Source organism: Perca fluviatilis, chromosome 23, assembly GCF_010015445.1.
Source record: "Perca fluviatilis chromosome 23, GENO_Pfluv_1.0, whole genome shotgun sequence".
In the NCBI taxonomy this organism is placed as follows: Eukaryota; Metazoa; Chordata; class Actinopteri; order Perciformes; family Percidae; genus Perca; species Perca fluviatilis.
This window is the reverse complement of record NC_053134.1, coordinates 15128023-15141432: the sequence shown is the minus strand read 5'-3', so window position 1 is coordinate 15141432 and position 13410 is coordinate 15128023. Positions and strand designations below refer to the sequence as shown.

General features: G+C 40.1%; 1 protein-coding gene across 1 annotated transcript; it reads left to right on the top strand.

Annotated features, from left to right (window-relative positions):
* Positions 1–1116: 1116 nt before the first annotated feature.
* sypl1 (synaptophysin-like 1) lies at positions 1117–12485 on the top strand. Its single transcript, XM_039791363.1, has 6 exons — positions 1117–1219; positions 1823–1937; positions 8716–8834; positions 9016–9220; positions 9320–9511; positions 10096–12485. Exons 2-6 carry the CDS (start codon positions 1866–1868, stop codon positions 10225–10227), a joined length of 720 nt encoding a protein of 239 aa, XP_039647297.1. The 5' UTR covers positions 1117–1219; positions 1823–1865; the 3' UTR covers positions 10228–12485.
* Positions 12486–13410: the final 925 nt, after the last annotated feature.

Genomic DNA, 13410 nt, shown 5'->3' with positions numbered 1-13410 from the left:
CTTCTTTCCAGGAAACTGGTAATTCTGTTACAATTAGAGCTGCATTCAAGCAGTTTAAAGTAGCATTTCTATGTAATGTCTGTCTTCAACATACAAGTCTGCTTGGTGTTGGTATGCTTTTGTTGTTAAGACACATCCTCCATTTAACAGACCATCCATCCATCCATCCATTTAACCATTTACGCTCCATTTAACAGACATGACAAAAAAAAAAAAAAAAATCATCCCCAAAAGAAAATGCCGCTGTTTTTGAGGAATAAATCTCAGCTCTGTCTCACAATAACACTTTTGGTTAGTAGCAGTTTTGCATTTCCATACAGTTGGTTGGACTTGCTTCGAGGCAGGGTAAGGGTTAGAGGCTGAAGTATAAATAGCAATAAAATAGCATCTTTAATTTGGCCCTCATTGCCTAATGAACATTAATATAACAATATTTTAAACGACACCCTGCCCAGTTTTATTTTATTTTTTTAAAGATTATTTTGGGGCATTTTTAGGCCTTTATTGACAGGACAGCTGAGTAAATGAAAGGGGGGCGACCGAGGGGGACTGAAATGCTGCAAAGGGCCGCAGGTCGGAGCCGAACCCGCAGCCACTGTGTCGAGGAGTAAACTGTACATGGGCGCCCGCTCTACCAACTGAGCTATGTGGGTGCCCACCCCGCCCAGTTTTTAATGCAAGCTTTGTGTTAAAACTTTGAAGTCTCCAACCCTAAATCGAGATAACTCAGATGATGTCATCAGGGTTAGTTTTTCCAGACTTTGAAAAGCTCCTCTAGAGCTACAGAAGACATTGTACAACTGTTATTACAGGCTTAGTAGTTCTCCTCATTAGAACTAGACCGAAGGGAAAAAAATATATAGACAGTATATCATTCTACTTACTGTGAATACAATCAATCCATAGAATATCGATATTTCTATCATCAGACTTATCATGAGTAAACATATTGTTACATGTAAAATCGGTGGAGCTCCCCTTTAACAAATTTGGATTCAAACAATCTCACGTTAGACATGTGATGTACCCTTATCAAGTAATCTTGTGAAATGACCCTTTATGTTAACTCGGTCAGTTGCAGCTCGTCTCTGAGGTTTTCTTTTTCTTGGCCGAGAGTCATATGACCCATTAAGCACCAAAGAGGCGTTTCACAGCGACTGCAAACTCAGCAAGGAGGATAATTCTGCGAATTATGGCGGATGGAGCCAATGAAAACTAAGTAGGACACAACAATCTTTTGTTACTCGGGCTGTAACGTTAGTCTCCTGGTGTTACTGTGCATGATAATTCATGGCTTATATTGTAGCTGCATGTCTGTTAAGTTCTCTTTGAGGGATTTTATAATATCGTTTGGTAGACGAAAAACAAAACTGTCTTGCAACAGTGTTGAACCCATCAGAAAGGGTCACGCTTTTTCATTTAGCATCTTTTTCCTGTAACTAAATACACATGACGCCACCAAAAGCAACGCGTAATTTGGCACACTTTACGCTCTTTATCCGCGACATCGCCTGCGTATTTTGCGCATCACCAAGTGGAGCGCTAGACACTCGTTTTTCAAGTTACACTGCAAAAAATATCCACGCTAATTATTTTGTTCTTTGACGTTTGTTGTTAAAGATTCCTGAAACGCGTTAAACTGTAGTTTCGAAGTGTCGAATCATCTCCCCTGCATGGCAGAGATGTGATTTAGTGCAAAGTTTGGTTGGAGAAGTTACTTTTAAACACCTTGGCTGATCATTTTTTGCAGCGTCGGCAGGAAAACCACGTCATTCTGTCAAACAACTCCCCTTTTTCCTCCCTGTTTGACCAACATCCACAGTTTAGGAACAACTGGATAAAGATTTTTGGATCAAGCACAAATCATGATGACCGGATTTCGGCTGAACTTGTCGCCGCTGAAGGAGCCTCTGGGCTTCGTCAAACTGGTGGAGTGGGTAAGTTGGATGTATACACTAAATATGTGTGTCTGTTTGTATGTGTGTCATACCCAGAGGACAGGGAGGTTCAGTCCTTTTCTTGGTCCTTGGATTTTCCCTTTTCCCGGCGATTTTCACTCCTGAGAAAAATCCCTAATCCCGGGCAGATTGCAAACATATTACATGACCATGACTTTTTTCAGACATTCATAAAAGCCTATCAATTTTGAGTTTTTACATTTACAAGAATGAATAAAATGCATGTAGTAATTTAATAAATAAAGCTTAAACTTAGTTAGTGTTAGTGTTAGTGTTTATCATACAGGAATAAACACCCTAATACCCAATAATACGCCGATTATCACAATAATTTAGGCCTTTTTCTAAAAAAAAAAATCAATTTAACTTGACATGCCTGCTAATGCCTAGCCTACTACAATACATCCAGATATTTAAGATTCCTAGATTGAAAGTGAAGATAAACTGTTTGACAAAGAAAACTTGGCTGACGTAAAGTTCAGCTCACTTAATGTATGTCCAGCGCATTTGGATCATTTTGCTGGTTGCATGGGCCTGTCCTTCAGGGGACACAGTTATAGATTAATGCATCTCTCAGCAATAATTTACCACTGAATAACTGTGCAGTTGGCTGCTGATACACTCCAGGTTGTATATCATGAGAGGACATGCAACAGTTTGTCATGGAAAGTCCAGTAATCAGTTTTGCTCTACACAACTGGGTCAGAGGAATCCAGTGAGGGGTAAACTCAGCTACAGTTTCTCTCAGCTGTTCTATTTTCTCATAACACAAACACACACACACACACACACACACACAGAGCTATAGAGCTGCAGTAACACCCAGTCATCTGACTCAGGACAAGACTGTGTGTGTGTGTGTGTGTGTGTGTGTGTGTGTGTGTGTCACACAGCGTTGGCCTTATGTAACCCTTTTAAATAATGAATGTTAAATACTGTATATCTTGCTTTCAGGCTGCAGCAGTGAATGTGTGTTTGGCCTGTGGATTTCGGACATATATTTAACACAGCAGTTGAATGGGAACAGCAAGTTGATGATATCATTTTAGAGTTGTGACAGATGGTTCATCACTACCGCTGCCCGTGAAATTGGACGAGCAGTTTGCCTCGTCTAAAGTCCAACATTGTCGCCCGATGTCCATTTACCCTGTAAACATCTGAGTCATCTAAATGGAAATTAGTTTACTTGACACATGAGTGGTTTAGCCTAAACCCTCATACCTCCCTCGATATTATCGCCCACGTAATAGTAAACCAGAACAACGGTTCGGAGTAACAAATGCTACGAGGCTGCCCCATTCACACAACATGTTGAATAACGATGATTAAGATATTTCTCTCTTTTTGGACTTGTGGTGATGTGATGGTATCTTTGCCAAAAGAGGGAGAAACAGGTTTCTTGGGCTTCTGAAGGAAACCCAGTGACAAAATGGGCACACATGGTTTTTGGTCGGACTGACCTGGACTCAATGTCCTCTGTGTAAGAACACTGCTGATTATTCTGTTCCTACAAGATATTTCAGATTGATGAGGATATTCATCTTTTTTTTTTATTATCATTATTATTATTATTTTTAAAGCTAAAGGATCCTTCTAACCAGAAGCAATCTTTTTCCTTCATGTCCACTTTTCATTGTTTGCATTGCATACAGGAACTTGTAACTGAACTTCTGTCACATATTGTGAGTGGTTTCTACTGTATGTGTGCAAATTGCTGATGCGGTTTGGTTATAAGATACTGCCTGTGCTTTTAATTTGGCAGTGTCTGCCATGTCCATAATGTGTGCTGTGTGGTTTGCAGATGTGTTGGATGTCTGTGATAAAGTACTGGCAGCTGTTTGTCCACAGTCTTTGGCAGTCGCCATGTTTAGAGAAGGTGCCACCTGTAGCCTTCATTAGGACTAAAGGGTGATATTGGAAGCAAAATTCCCCACTGTCTGACAGTGTTTGTGCAGTACAGTGTTTATGCTCGGTTTAAAAGTGAACATAAACAAAAGAATTAAAATGTCGAGGTGTGTGTGTGTGTGTGTGTCTGTGTGTGTGTGTGTGTTTGGTCCACCCTGGCTTTTACAGTTATTCATGCTAAGGCTCCATGACCTCGTAGTGGGAGAGTGACAGAATCAGTGCAACAAGAATGTGAGAGAAGTAGCTTACTGTGGTGTGTGTAGCCAGAAAAACAGGAAGTGGAAGCCAGTGACATCTGGAGAAACATCTGGATAGAGGCCTTGAGGTGTGTGGGTGTGTGTAGATGTACATTAAATGTGGCAATGCATGTGGGTCCTGTGGTGTGACGCTAAAGACCAAAAGTTGAGATGGCCTGTCGTAAGCATTTTTCAAGGGTGTGCGTATGTGTGATACTGTTGTGCTGATGAAACAGAATTTAAGAGGTCAGTTAAAAGTGTTTCTTTTTAAATGTGCTAATAGATGAACAGACAATGGTGCGTGTCCTTACTTTGCAATGTAAGGGTGTGAGTCAAAGATCATTCCTTTGTCATATGATGTAATCCACTTCCTGTCCACTGCATGCGGTCTACTATAACAGAAATGCCTTAAAAGTGTTAATTCTCATAATCTACGTTTTTTTCATTTTCATTTTGGGGATTTTCTGACATGTTATATGCCACATTTCAGCCTTAGTGTTGCAGTGCAAAGGGGACAAAGATCATCTTAACCTTAGAGACAGACAAACTCAGCAACTAGCTGGTGAACATAGTGGAGCATTTGGCAGCTAAAGTTTCACATATTTCTGTTAAACACGCTAAAAGTAGAGTGAATATTAGACTAACATTAGTCCGGAGGCCAGAAACACAACTCCAAACAAATGCTAATGTAGCTCTGTGTCTGCTACATGTTGATGTGCAAATAAGCCACTGTTTGCTAGCTTAGGTCAGTGTTGTGTTCACAGCATATTGTGCTGCCCCCGGGTTGCCAAAAAAAGAAATGAATGCAGCTTTACGATGTTTCTGAAAAAAAACGGGGATGTTACAACATGATTCTATAGACATCTAGATTCTTGACTTGATTAACTGCATGAGTACAGTTTCCTCTGTTCTGATGTTAAATCTTTGAATTAGTGTTGCACTGTAGCACAGCTGTCTGTTGTACTGGAAGGCTCAGTGAGGATGTCTGATGATGGGCAGAGACATAAAGCTATGCATGTCAAGACTGTGTGAAAACTGTTAACGACATATTTTGAGATAAACAAATCCAATCCATGAAGTCTGAGTAAAGCGATATCAGTGAGAGTCTGTATGAGCTCAATACCCTCGAATAATATGATCTGCCTACTACAGCTTGAGGGTGAAGCTTAGCAGCAGCCAGCCTGACTAAAAGAATTTAGTATGTGTTGGTTTTAAGGAAAGTATTAGCATCACATGGCCTACACACTGAATCAGATGATTTCTGCCCCTGCACGAAATAATTCAGGAGCTGAATAGCAGCATTAGTGCGGCCATGCAAGTCACATTTTATTTTATTTGTGAGAAGTCTTCCAAATCATCTCTCAAACCATACATGTACTGTATGTAAAACCAAACTTGTATTGCTGTTTTAACAGATGGTGTTGCTGGATGACTTCAGCAGCAAATGTTAAAGGTCCCGTATTATGCTCATGTTCAGGTTCATACTTGTATTTTGGGTTTCTACTAGAACATGTTTACATGCTTTAATGTTCAAAAAACACATTATTTTTCTCATACTGTCCGTCTAAATATACTTGTATTCACCCTCTGTCTGAAACACTCTGTTTTAGGACCTGTCTCTTTAAGGCCCCCGCCTGAAAAAGCCTAGTGTGCTCTGATTGGTCAGTGTTTGTGGGGTGGTGATGGCGCATGCCTTTGGTGTGGGAGATCTCTGTTCAATTCCCACTGCGATACATCAACCAATGTGTCCCTGAGCAAGACACTTAACCCATAGTTGCTCCAGAGACGTGCAACCTCTGACATATATAGCAATTGTAAGTCGCTTTGGATAAAAGTGTCAGCTAAATGATATGTAATGTAATGTAATGTAATGTAAGGTTTCCAGGTCTTCCACATCTGTGCTCTCGGAGTCGCTGTGCCGTTATTGCAGCCGGGGAATGAATGTAACGGCACTGAGTGTCACTTTCTACCTATATATCTATTAGGGATGCATCGAAATGAAAATTCTTGGCTGAAACCGAAAAAGAGGAAACCAAGACCGAAAACCGAAACACCAAAATAAATTATGCCAATTATTAGTACTATTGCATTTATGGCTATGACTGTGTACTAACTTTACTAAAATCAAGGCATTGCAATTGTATAAATTAATATTAAAGTTTAATTAAAAAAATATCTAGCAGAAATATGGCTACAATCTGATAGTCACATACAGTATATAGTAGCCTAAGAACAGAATAGCTTACCTATTGTTATTATTATTATTATTTGAGGCACTTTCTTGCAGGATTTCATTGAACATATCAGACAACGAGGGTGCATGCCCCTCATCTGGTGCAGAGAGACAAGTCTTTTTTTCTGCGCTCTGATCTCCTCCTGCGCTGGGCGCTGCTCCGTCTCCGTCTCCACGTGGGTTCTCCGCATCCATCGCGGCCTGGATCATTTCTTGTGCGCACTGCTTATTTCCGCATCCAAGTAATGGTCTTTATAATGCGGATCAAGTACAGTCGCGATGAAGTGCAGAGGATCCGACTAGATCTCACTGAAACGTGTGTTGACAGACTCTAAGAGCGTACTTTTCATTGTTTTCACTCCATGGTCCAACTCAACCTCTTTGCTTAGGAGACGCTTTGCAGGTGGATCGGATCGGGTACTGACACACGTGCAGGTCGCGGTTTCTGTTTCTGTTATATAGATATATAGTTGTGACATCACAACTGTATGGAAGACCTGATGGCTCGTTTAAAGGCACGAGTGATAAGTGTGCCAGCATTTCTCTGTGAATTGATTATTTTGTTTACTTTCACAGTATTTATATAGCACCTCGACGTGCTTTATAATAAAAAAAGACATGGAAATCTTACTTTTTATAATATTTAAAATACCTTTAAAATGATACAGAAGACGAAGATAGAAATAAAGGTGTTCTTGAAAAATTTGGTTTGGATTTGGGTATTTCTATCAGAGAAAAACAAATATAAGAAAACTGATCTTGTAAAAATAGTTGAGTAGTGAGTTTTATTTTCAGCTGTTTGTTAGAGTAAAATGCTGGCCATCTGTTAATCCCTCTGGCTCTTTACTGCTGATGCTATGTTTTCGGTGCCAACTTTTTTGCGGGTGTGAAATTCTGGTGACACACTTTCAAACTGTATTTTCCAAGAGTATAGACAGGTATGTCGGGAGGATCATAATCAAATTATGATTAGTATGTTGGTTCCATTTACCAGCCAATGTAATTGGGGGCCAAGCAGCGAAGCTGCAAGGCCCCATAGTGATTCTCCTTATTACACATCTTTTCTCTGCCATGGGAGTCGATGGCAGCTCACAGAACCGTACAGTAAAAAGTTGTGAAATTTGGCACATTGATTCGGGACAGTCCCATAATTAATTTCACCAAGCTTTAGGTCTGCACCACAGGCAGTCTAGCACCACCAATGGGTCAAAGTTGGTGTTGCATCAATGCGATTAACTTTTGAACCGTATGCCCAATTTTGAACATTGAGATATAGTTGGAATCCTTGGATGACGCCAAACTCAATGCACCCCATAATGTCAATATCCGCCACGTTGGACCTTCCGCCATATTGGATTTGATCAAAAACACTAAAAAGTCTTCACAGGTCACAAAATTGGTCAGATTTTCACGAAACTTGACACAGATGATCTTCAGACCAAGCCGCACAAAAGTTATTCCATTGTGTATTGATATTCGAAAGCGTTTGCCTGTCACAGCCAGTCAAAATCGACGGCGAAGCCGCTAAACAGGAAGTGAACTCATATCTCGGGGAGGCTTTCACGTATCAAAACCAATATCAATACTTGGACTCCTGACCAAGGAGGAGGAGGAGTAGGCTCAAGAAATTTGGTGACTTTTGACCACTATGGGGGCGCTATAATTACAGGAAGTAGGCTCATATCTTAGTAGTGCTTTCACGTATCAAAACCAAACTTGGTACGTGGACTTGGGACCCAATCCTGAGGAAGCGCAATACATGTGGAGTCTGTTGACCACTAGGGGGTGCTATAATCACAGGAAGTAGGCTCATATCTCAGCAAAGTTTTTACGTATAGACACCGTACTTTGTACATGGACTCAAGACCCAATCCCGAGGACGTAAAATAAATTTGGTGACCTTTGACCACTATGGGGGCGCTATAATCACAGGAAGTAGGCTCATATCTCAGCAACGCTTACACATATTGAAATCAAACTTGGTACAGGGACTTGGCACTTGATTGTGAGAACACACAAGGACATTGGTGTAATTTGGCCTCTAGGGGCACTGTAACAAAGTAAATGAGCTGATATCTCAGCCATTCTTTATCCAATTGCCATCAAAGTTGCTGTGAGTGCTTGCTCATGCCATGGCAACGCCATTCCTGCTAAAGTACTGCTTGGCACCCTCATTGATGCTTGCAGCTGTATTATAGTTAGTGTTTTGCATTGTAGGTTTATCAGAAAGAATGTACTGAATATCTTCCCCTCCTCTTAAACAAATCTCCAATATCTTAAGTTTCTTGATTTTGATATTATTTCTTCAAAGCTGAACAGGGTTTTCTTACATCAGACTCAACCATTTCCCCAATCTGTCCCCCTCTCTTGTCTGTCCAAACAGCTCACGGCCATATTTGCTTTCGGATGCTGTAGCGGATACTCAGGGAAGAACATCATATCTCTCTTCTGCGGCGATGGCACGAATGAAACTCTCATTGCCAACTTTCACTACCCATTTAGGTGAGAATCACAACACACATTTTGGTGATTTTTTTTAAGTCAGGCACAGGTTTAAAATATCACTTATCATCAGTTACATAATTAATTTCAAAAGCGCCACCTGCACAGATGGATGATAAATTCATTATAGTACTGAATTTGAAGAAATTACCATCTAAAAATCATCTTGTATCTTGGTCAGGTTAAGCCAGGTCCCGCTCATCGAGGGAAACGCCACTGTGTGTAACCACTCTGTCACAACGACCCACATGGTGGGAGACTCAGCCTCCTCAGTGGAGTTCTTTGTGGGCATCGCCATCGTCTGCTTTCTGTATAGTATGGTGGCTCTTTTGGTATATTTAGGCTACATGCACGTCTACAAGGACTCTGACTTTGGACCCATTTTTGTGAGTATTGATCTTGCTGGTCTGTTTCCCAATAGACACTGTAATCGAGACACTTGTAGCTTCTGTCTGTAGCGCTGATGTGTCAGTCCTCGTTTCCAGGACTTTCTGATCACAGCGATCCTGGTCTTTCTGTGGCTGGTGTGTTCATCAGCCTGGGCAAAGGGCCTGCAGAATGTGAAGGATGCCACGGACACCGGAGGCATCAGCGCCACACTGGAAGTCTGCAAGGGGAGCAACATCACCTGTGAGGTCACTGAGTTCGCCAGCCTGCGGACCCTCAACATCTCTGTGGTGAGAAAAAATACAGAGCAGCTTTAGAAATGAGAGTTTGGTTACACTAATATCAGTCAGAATTCACTTCAACTGTCGTTAATTTCCATGATGAAATCCAAATCATTGGCCACTAGAGAGGATATTTCTATAAGGATAAAATCAAAGTTATTGATTGTGGCAGTGTCCCATCCCACTCGGTTTATATTAAATACGCTTGCAGATTTAAGCAGAAAAATTAAGCAGCCTGACTCGCAGTCATGAGACACTGAGCAATTACACTTTGATTTTCCTCGGACACTGGTGCTGTGGTCTGCTTAACATTTTCTGTGTCACAAGGCCAAAGCAAATTTGTTGGAATGAACACAAAAATGTAACCACAGTGCAAGTCCTAAAACTGTCCATGAATGTGTGGGTTTGTGATTAATATCAAACCCATCAAGTTTCAAAATATCATCTGTTTGTTCCCTAGAGTTTTTATGTATCATCGCTCATCACATACAATATCACAGATTTACAGTACATTATAAGAAACCTCCTTTATTACATGTGCTTTAATAAGTAATATTAATCTGTAGGTTTTTTTTCTGTCTGCATTCTTCCAGGTGTTTGGCTACCTTAACATGTTTGTGTGGGCAGGCAACGCTTGGTTTGTGTACAAGGAGACCCGTTGGCATTCCCAGAAATTCTCTTCTCAGCCTGGACCTGGAAGGCAACAGGTCCCTGCACCCATCTAACATCTACAATATAAAGCAACACATATACACAGTCACATACATGTACACAGCACAAACAGAGCAGACACAATTTGCATAAAGACATTATTACACATACACAGGATGATACAAGATGACAAAGAGAGAAAAAATAAAGGATAAATGTATAGATGGTCAGTTTAAAATCTGATGGATTTGGATATTTATTGGATTTGGACCTTATCAACACAGTAGCAACTTTGTAGGTAGTACATAGAGCTGTTTTGTAATCCAAAATGTCATATCATTCCTCTCACAATCATTGCACACTTGAACTGAGAACAGTTCTAAAAGCAATGTAAATTTCCCAAAAGATTTCCTCTGAAGGCCTAAGCACCCCTGCAGCAGGAGGAGGCTTGACGAAGAGAAGGAGTTCTAACTAAGGTTTCATGTGTAGATTAGCCTTTGTTATTTTTATTTTTTACCTGTTTTATATACTATACATCTAGGAAGAGAGGTTTCCTCATTTCTCTGGTCCATTTTTAGGACAATGGCTACATGTATTATGCTTTATTATATACTGATGAATGTAAGGTTCTTTGAGCTTGTCTCTTTGTCTATAAAACATAAAACCAACCACCAGGAGCAAGGTTTTTTAACATCTGCCGCAATAAGGATAATGTAAGTAGTAGTCTTAACAACTACTCAAAGCACCATTCACACAGGCATTCATACACTGGTGGCCGAGGCTGCCATACAAGGTGTCACCTGCTCATCAGATAAACACTTATGCACATTCACACACCCATGGCGCAGCAACGGGAGCAACGCAGGGTTTAGTGTCTTGCCCAAGGATACTTCGACATGTAGACTGCAGGGGATCGAACCAACGAACTTCCGATTGGTAGATCGGAAACCGCTCTATCACCTGAGCCACAGCCACCCCGGGTGATCAATGTTTTCAGTGTAACAGAGAGGGTGAGACAGTTGTCTGTAGTGCACGTTGAAGCATAACACTCTCTACTATATTATCACACCGTTCATTTGAATTTATTGACATACAGTGTATTGCATACATTTGATATTGGCCTTGAAATTGAGCCATGCATTTGCATATTTTTCCTATTTTGTATATGTTATAGTTTCAAAGCACATTGTGTACCTAGAAAATGACTCACTCAGATATTCATTCATTCTTTCATTCATAAGCTCTCTCACAGTTAGCCCATTGTCCCCCCTACTGGTGGCAAACAGGTACTGCAATATATCAACAATTAAACTAGAATTATTAATTTACCAAACTAGTGTAGAGATTTCCTCTTTTAATGAAGCACACTGGTGAGGTGAATTTAAGGTACATCTGTGCAGGCAAGGAGACAGGTTAGATATATTAAACCTTGAGACATTATACTGTCATAGACTGTGTAAAATGGCCTCCAACCCAAATATCAGGAAGGCAGTTTGTACATTCAGTGTATGATGTTCTTATCACAACATGCACAGTCGCTCATATGGTGCTTAATATGCTTTTATGATGTCCTATAAAGCACAGTGAGAGTGTTAATCCACAAAGAATACTTGATTGAAAGTTGGCTACTTAATTATTTCAGGAAAATGTTGCAGCCAAAGTTTGAGATCTTTCAGTTCCTCTGTGGCCGAAGGCTTTGATTTATTTTAGTCTCAACTAGGGTACCAGATGAAGGTTAAATCCTTCCTTGATTGTGTTGAAATTTTGAATATAGTTGTGACTTTTCCATCAATTTTTTGCATCACTGTTAAACATAAAACTCTGCCAAAGCACTATTTCTTTCTTCCCTGTTTAAGCTTATTCCATATCTTTGTGTGATGTTAATCAGTTATTTTGTTGTTTAAAACAGTCCAATTTATTTGATTGTCTAGTTTTTAAAAATCCTTCTTGAGACACCAAACAGTGAGCTGATGTTGTGTTTTATAAACTATCACTTCTTTGTCTTATTTTTCATTTTTTAGCATATGTAGATGATTATTTGAAGGATTTTTTTTTGTAGTATCTATTGCTTTTTGATATACTAGAAATGTAAGCAGGATGATGTAAATTCATTTAACTTTGTCGATCAGCAACATTAAATGAGTATGTGTGTGGTGTACTGGTTATGCCTCTGCACTCTTGTAATCATCATCCAACTAGCTATAGCTTTGTCAATGATTCATATGCATTTAAACTGCCAAACTTTCTTATTCAAGAGACACACAGTCTGTGACGTGCACAATTTCAATGTACCTTTGTTTTTTCAATAAAAATGAATGAGTTTTTTCATAAACATCCTGTCCATCCGCAAACTTGTGTGTGGTTGTATGTGTGCAGTGCACATACATGCACTCTGCCTGTGAGTGTGTTCGTTTGACTTTTATGTCATGCCCCCATATGAAAGCCAAACAATTTTACAAAATGTCTATTCAACTTTAGTTTCACTCCACATTTTCTACCTGGTCATGTGTGGAACAGAAGATTTTATGGTGCAGGTTTAAACATCTGGGGGGGAAAAGTACAGTTTTGTTTGGATTCAACTGCTCAGGTGAGATAAAAAAACAACCTAGAAGGTTAAATAAAAGAGTGAAAGCATTTGAAGACGCTGAAGTGTTTGTGACCCAAAACCATTGTTATGATCTTTGACGAAACAAAAAAATAGTACTTTGTGTTTCCTGGTTTGTCCTGTGACCTCAATGGTCACTGTGCAGGAAACAAACACAACATTGTGGTTGAGCCATCCTTTGTGTGTATGTGTCAGAGAGAGAGAGAGAGAGAGAGAGAGAGAGAGAGAGAAATAGGAGAGAAGTGTGTGTGTGTGTGTGTGTGTGTGTGTGTGTGTGTGTGTGTGTGTGTGTGTGTGTGTGTGTGTGTGTGTGTGTGTGTGTGTGTATTTATAATGAAAGTAATTTCCTTGCCCTCATTTCAGGCTGCCATTTCCTCTGTATCTCCACCCTTCTCTGGTTTTCTCACTCAAATTAGATGTCAAGCACCATGCAATTGTACCATAGAACTGCTGTGCTGTTCATCTGTTGAATACAAGTTGGATTTAAGTGATCAGTTAGTCGTCATAATAGGATAAATCATGTTTCTTGAAAAGGAGACAATCCACCTTGATCGAGCCTGACTGCACTTGAAATGCAAGTTCTGTTTTCAGCCACAAGAGGTCAATGTAGTGCAATGAGTTTGACCTACTGGGCCACTTTGAGACGCTGCAC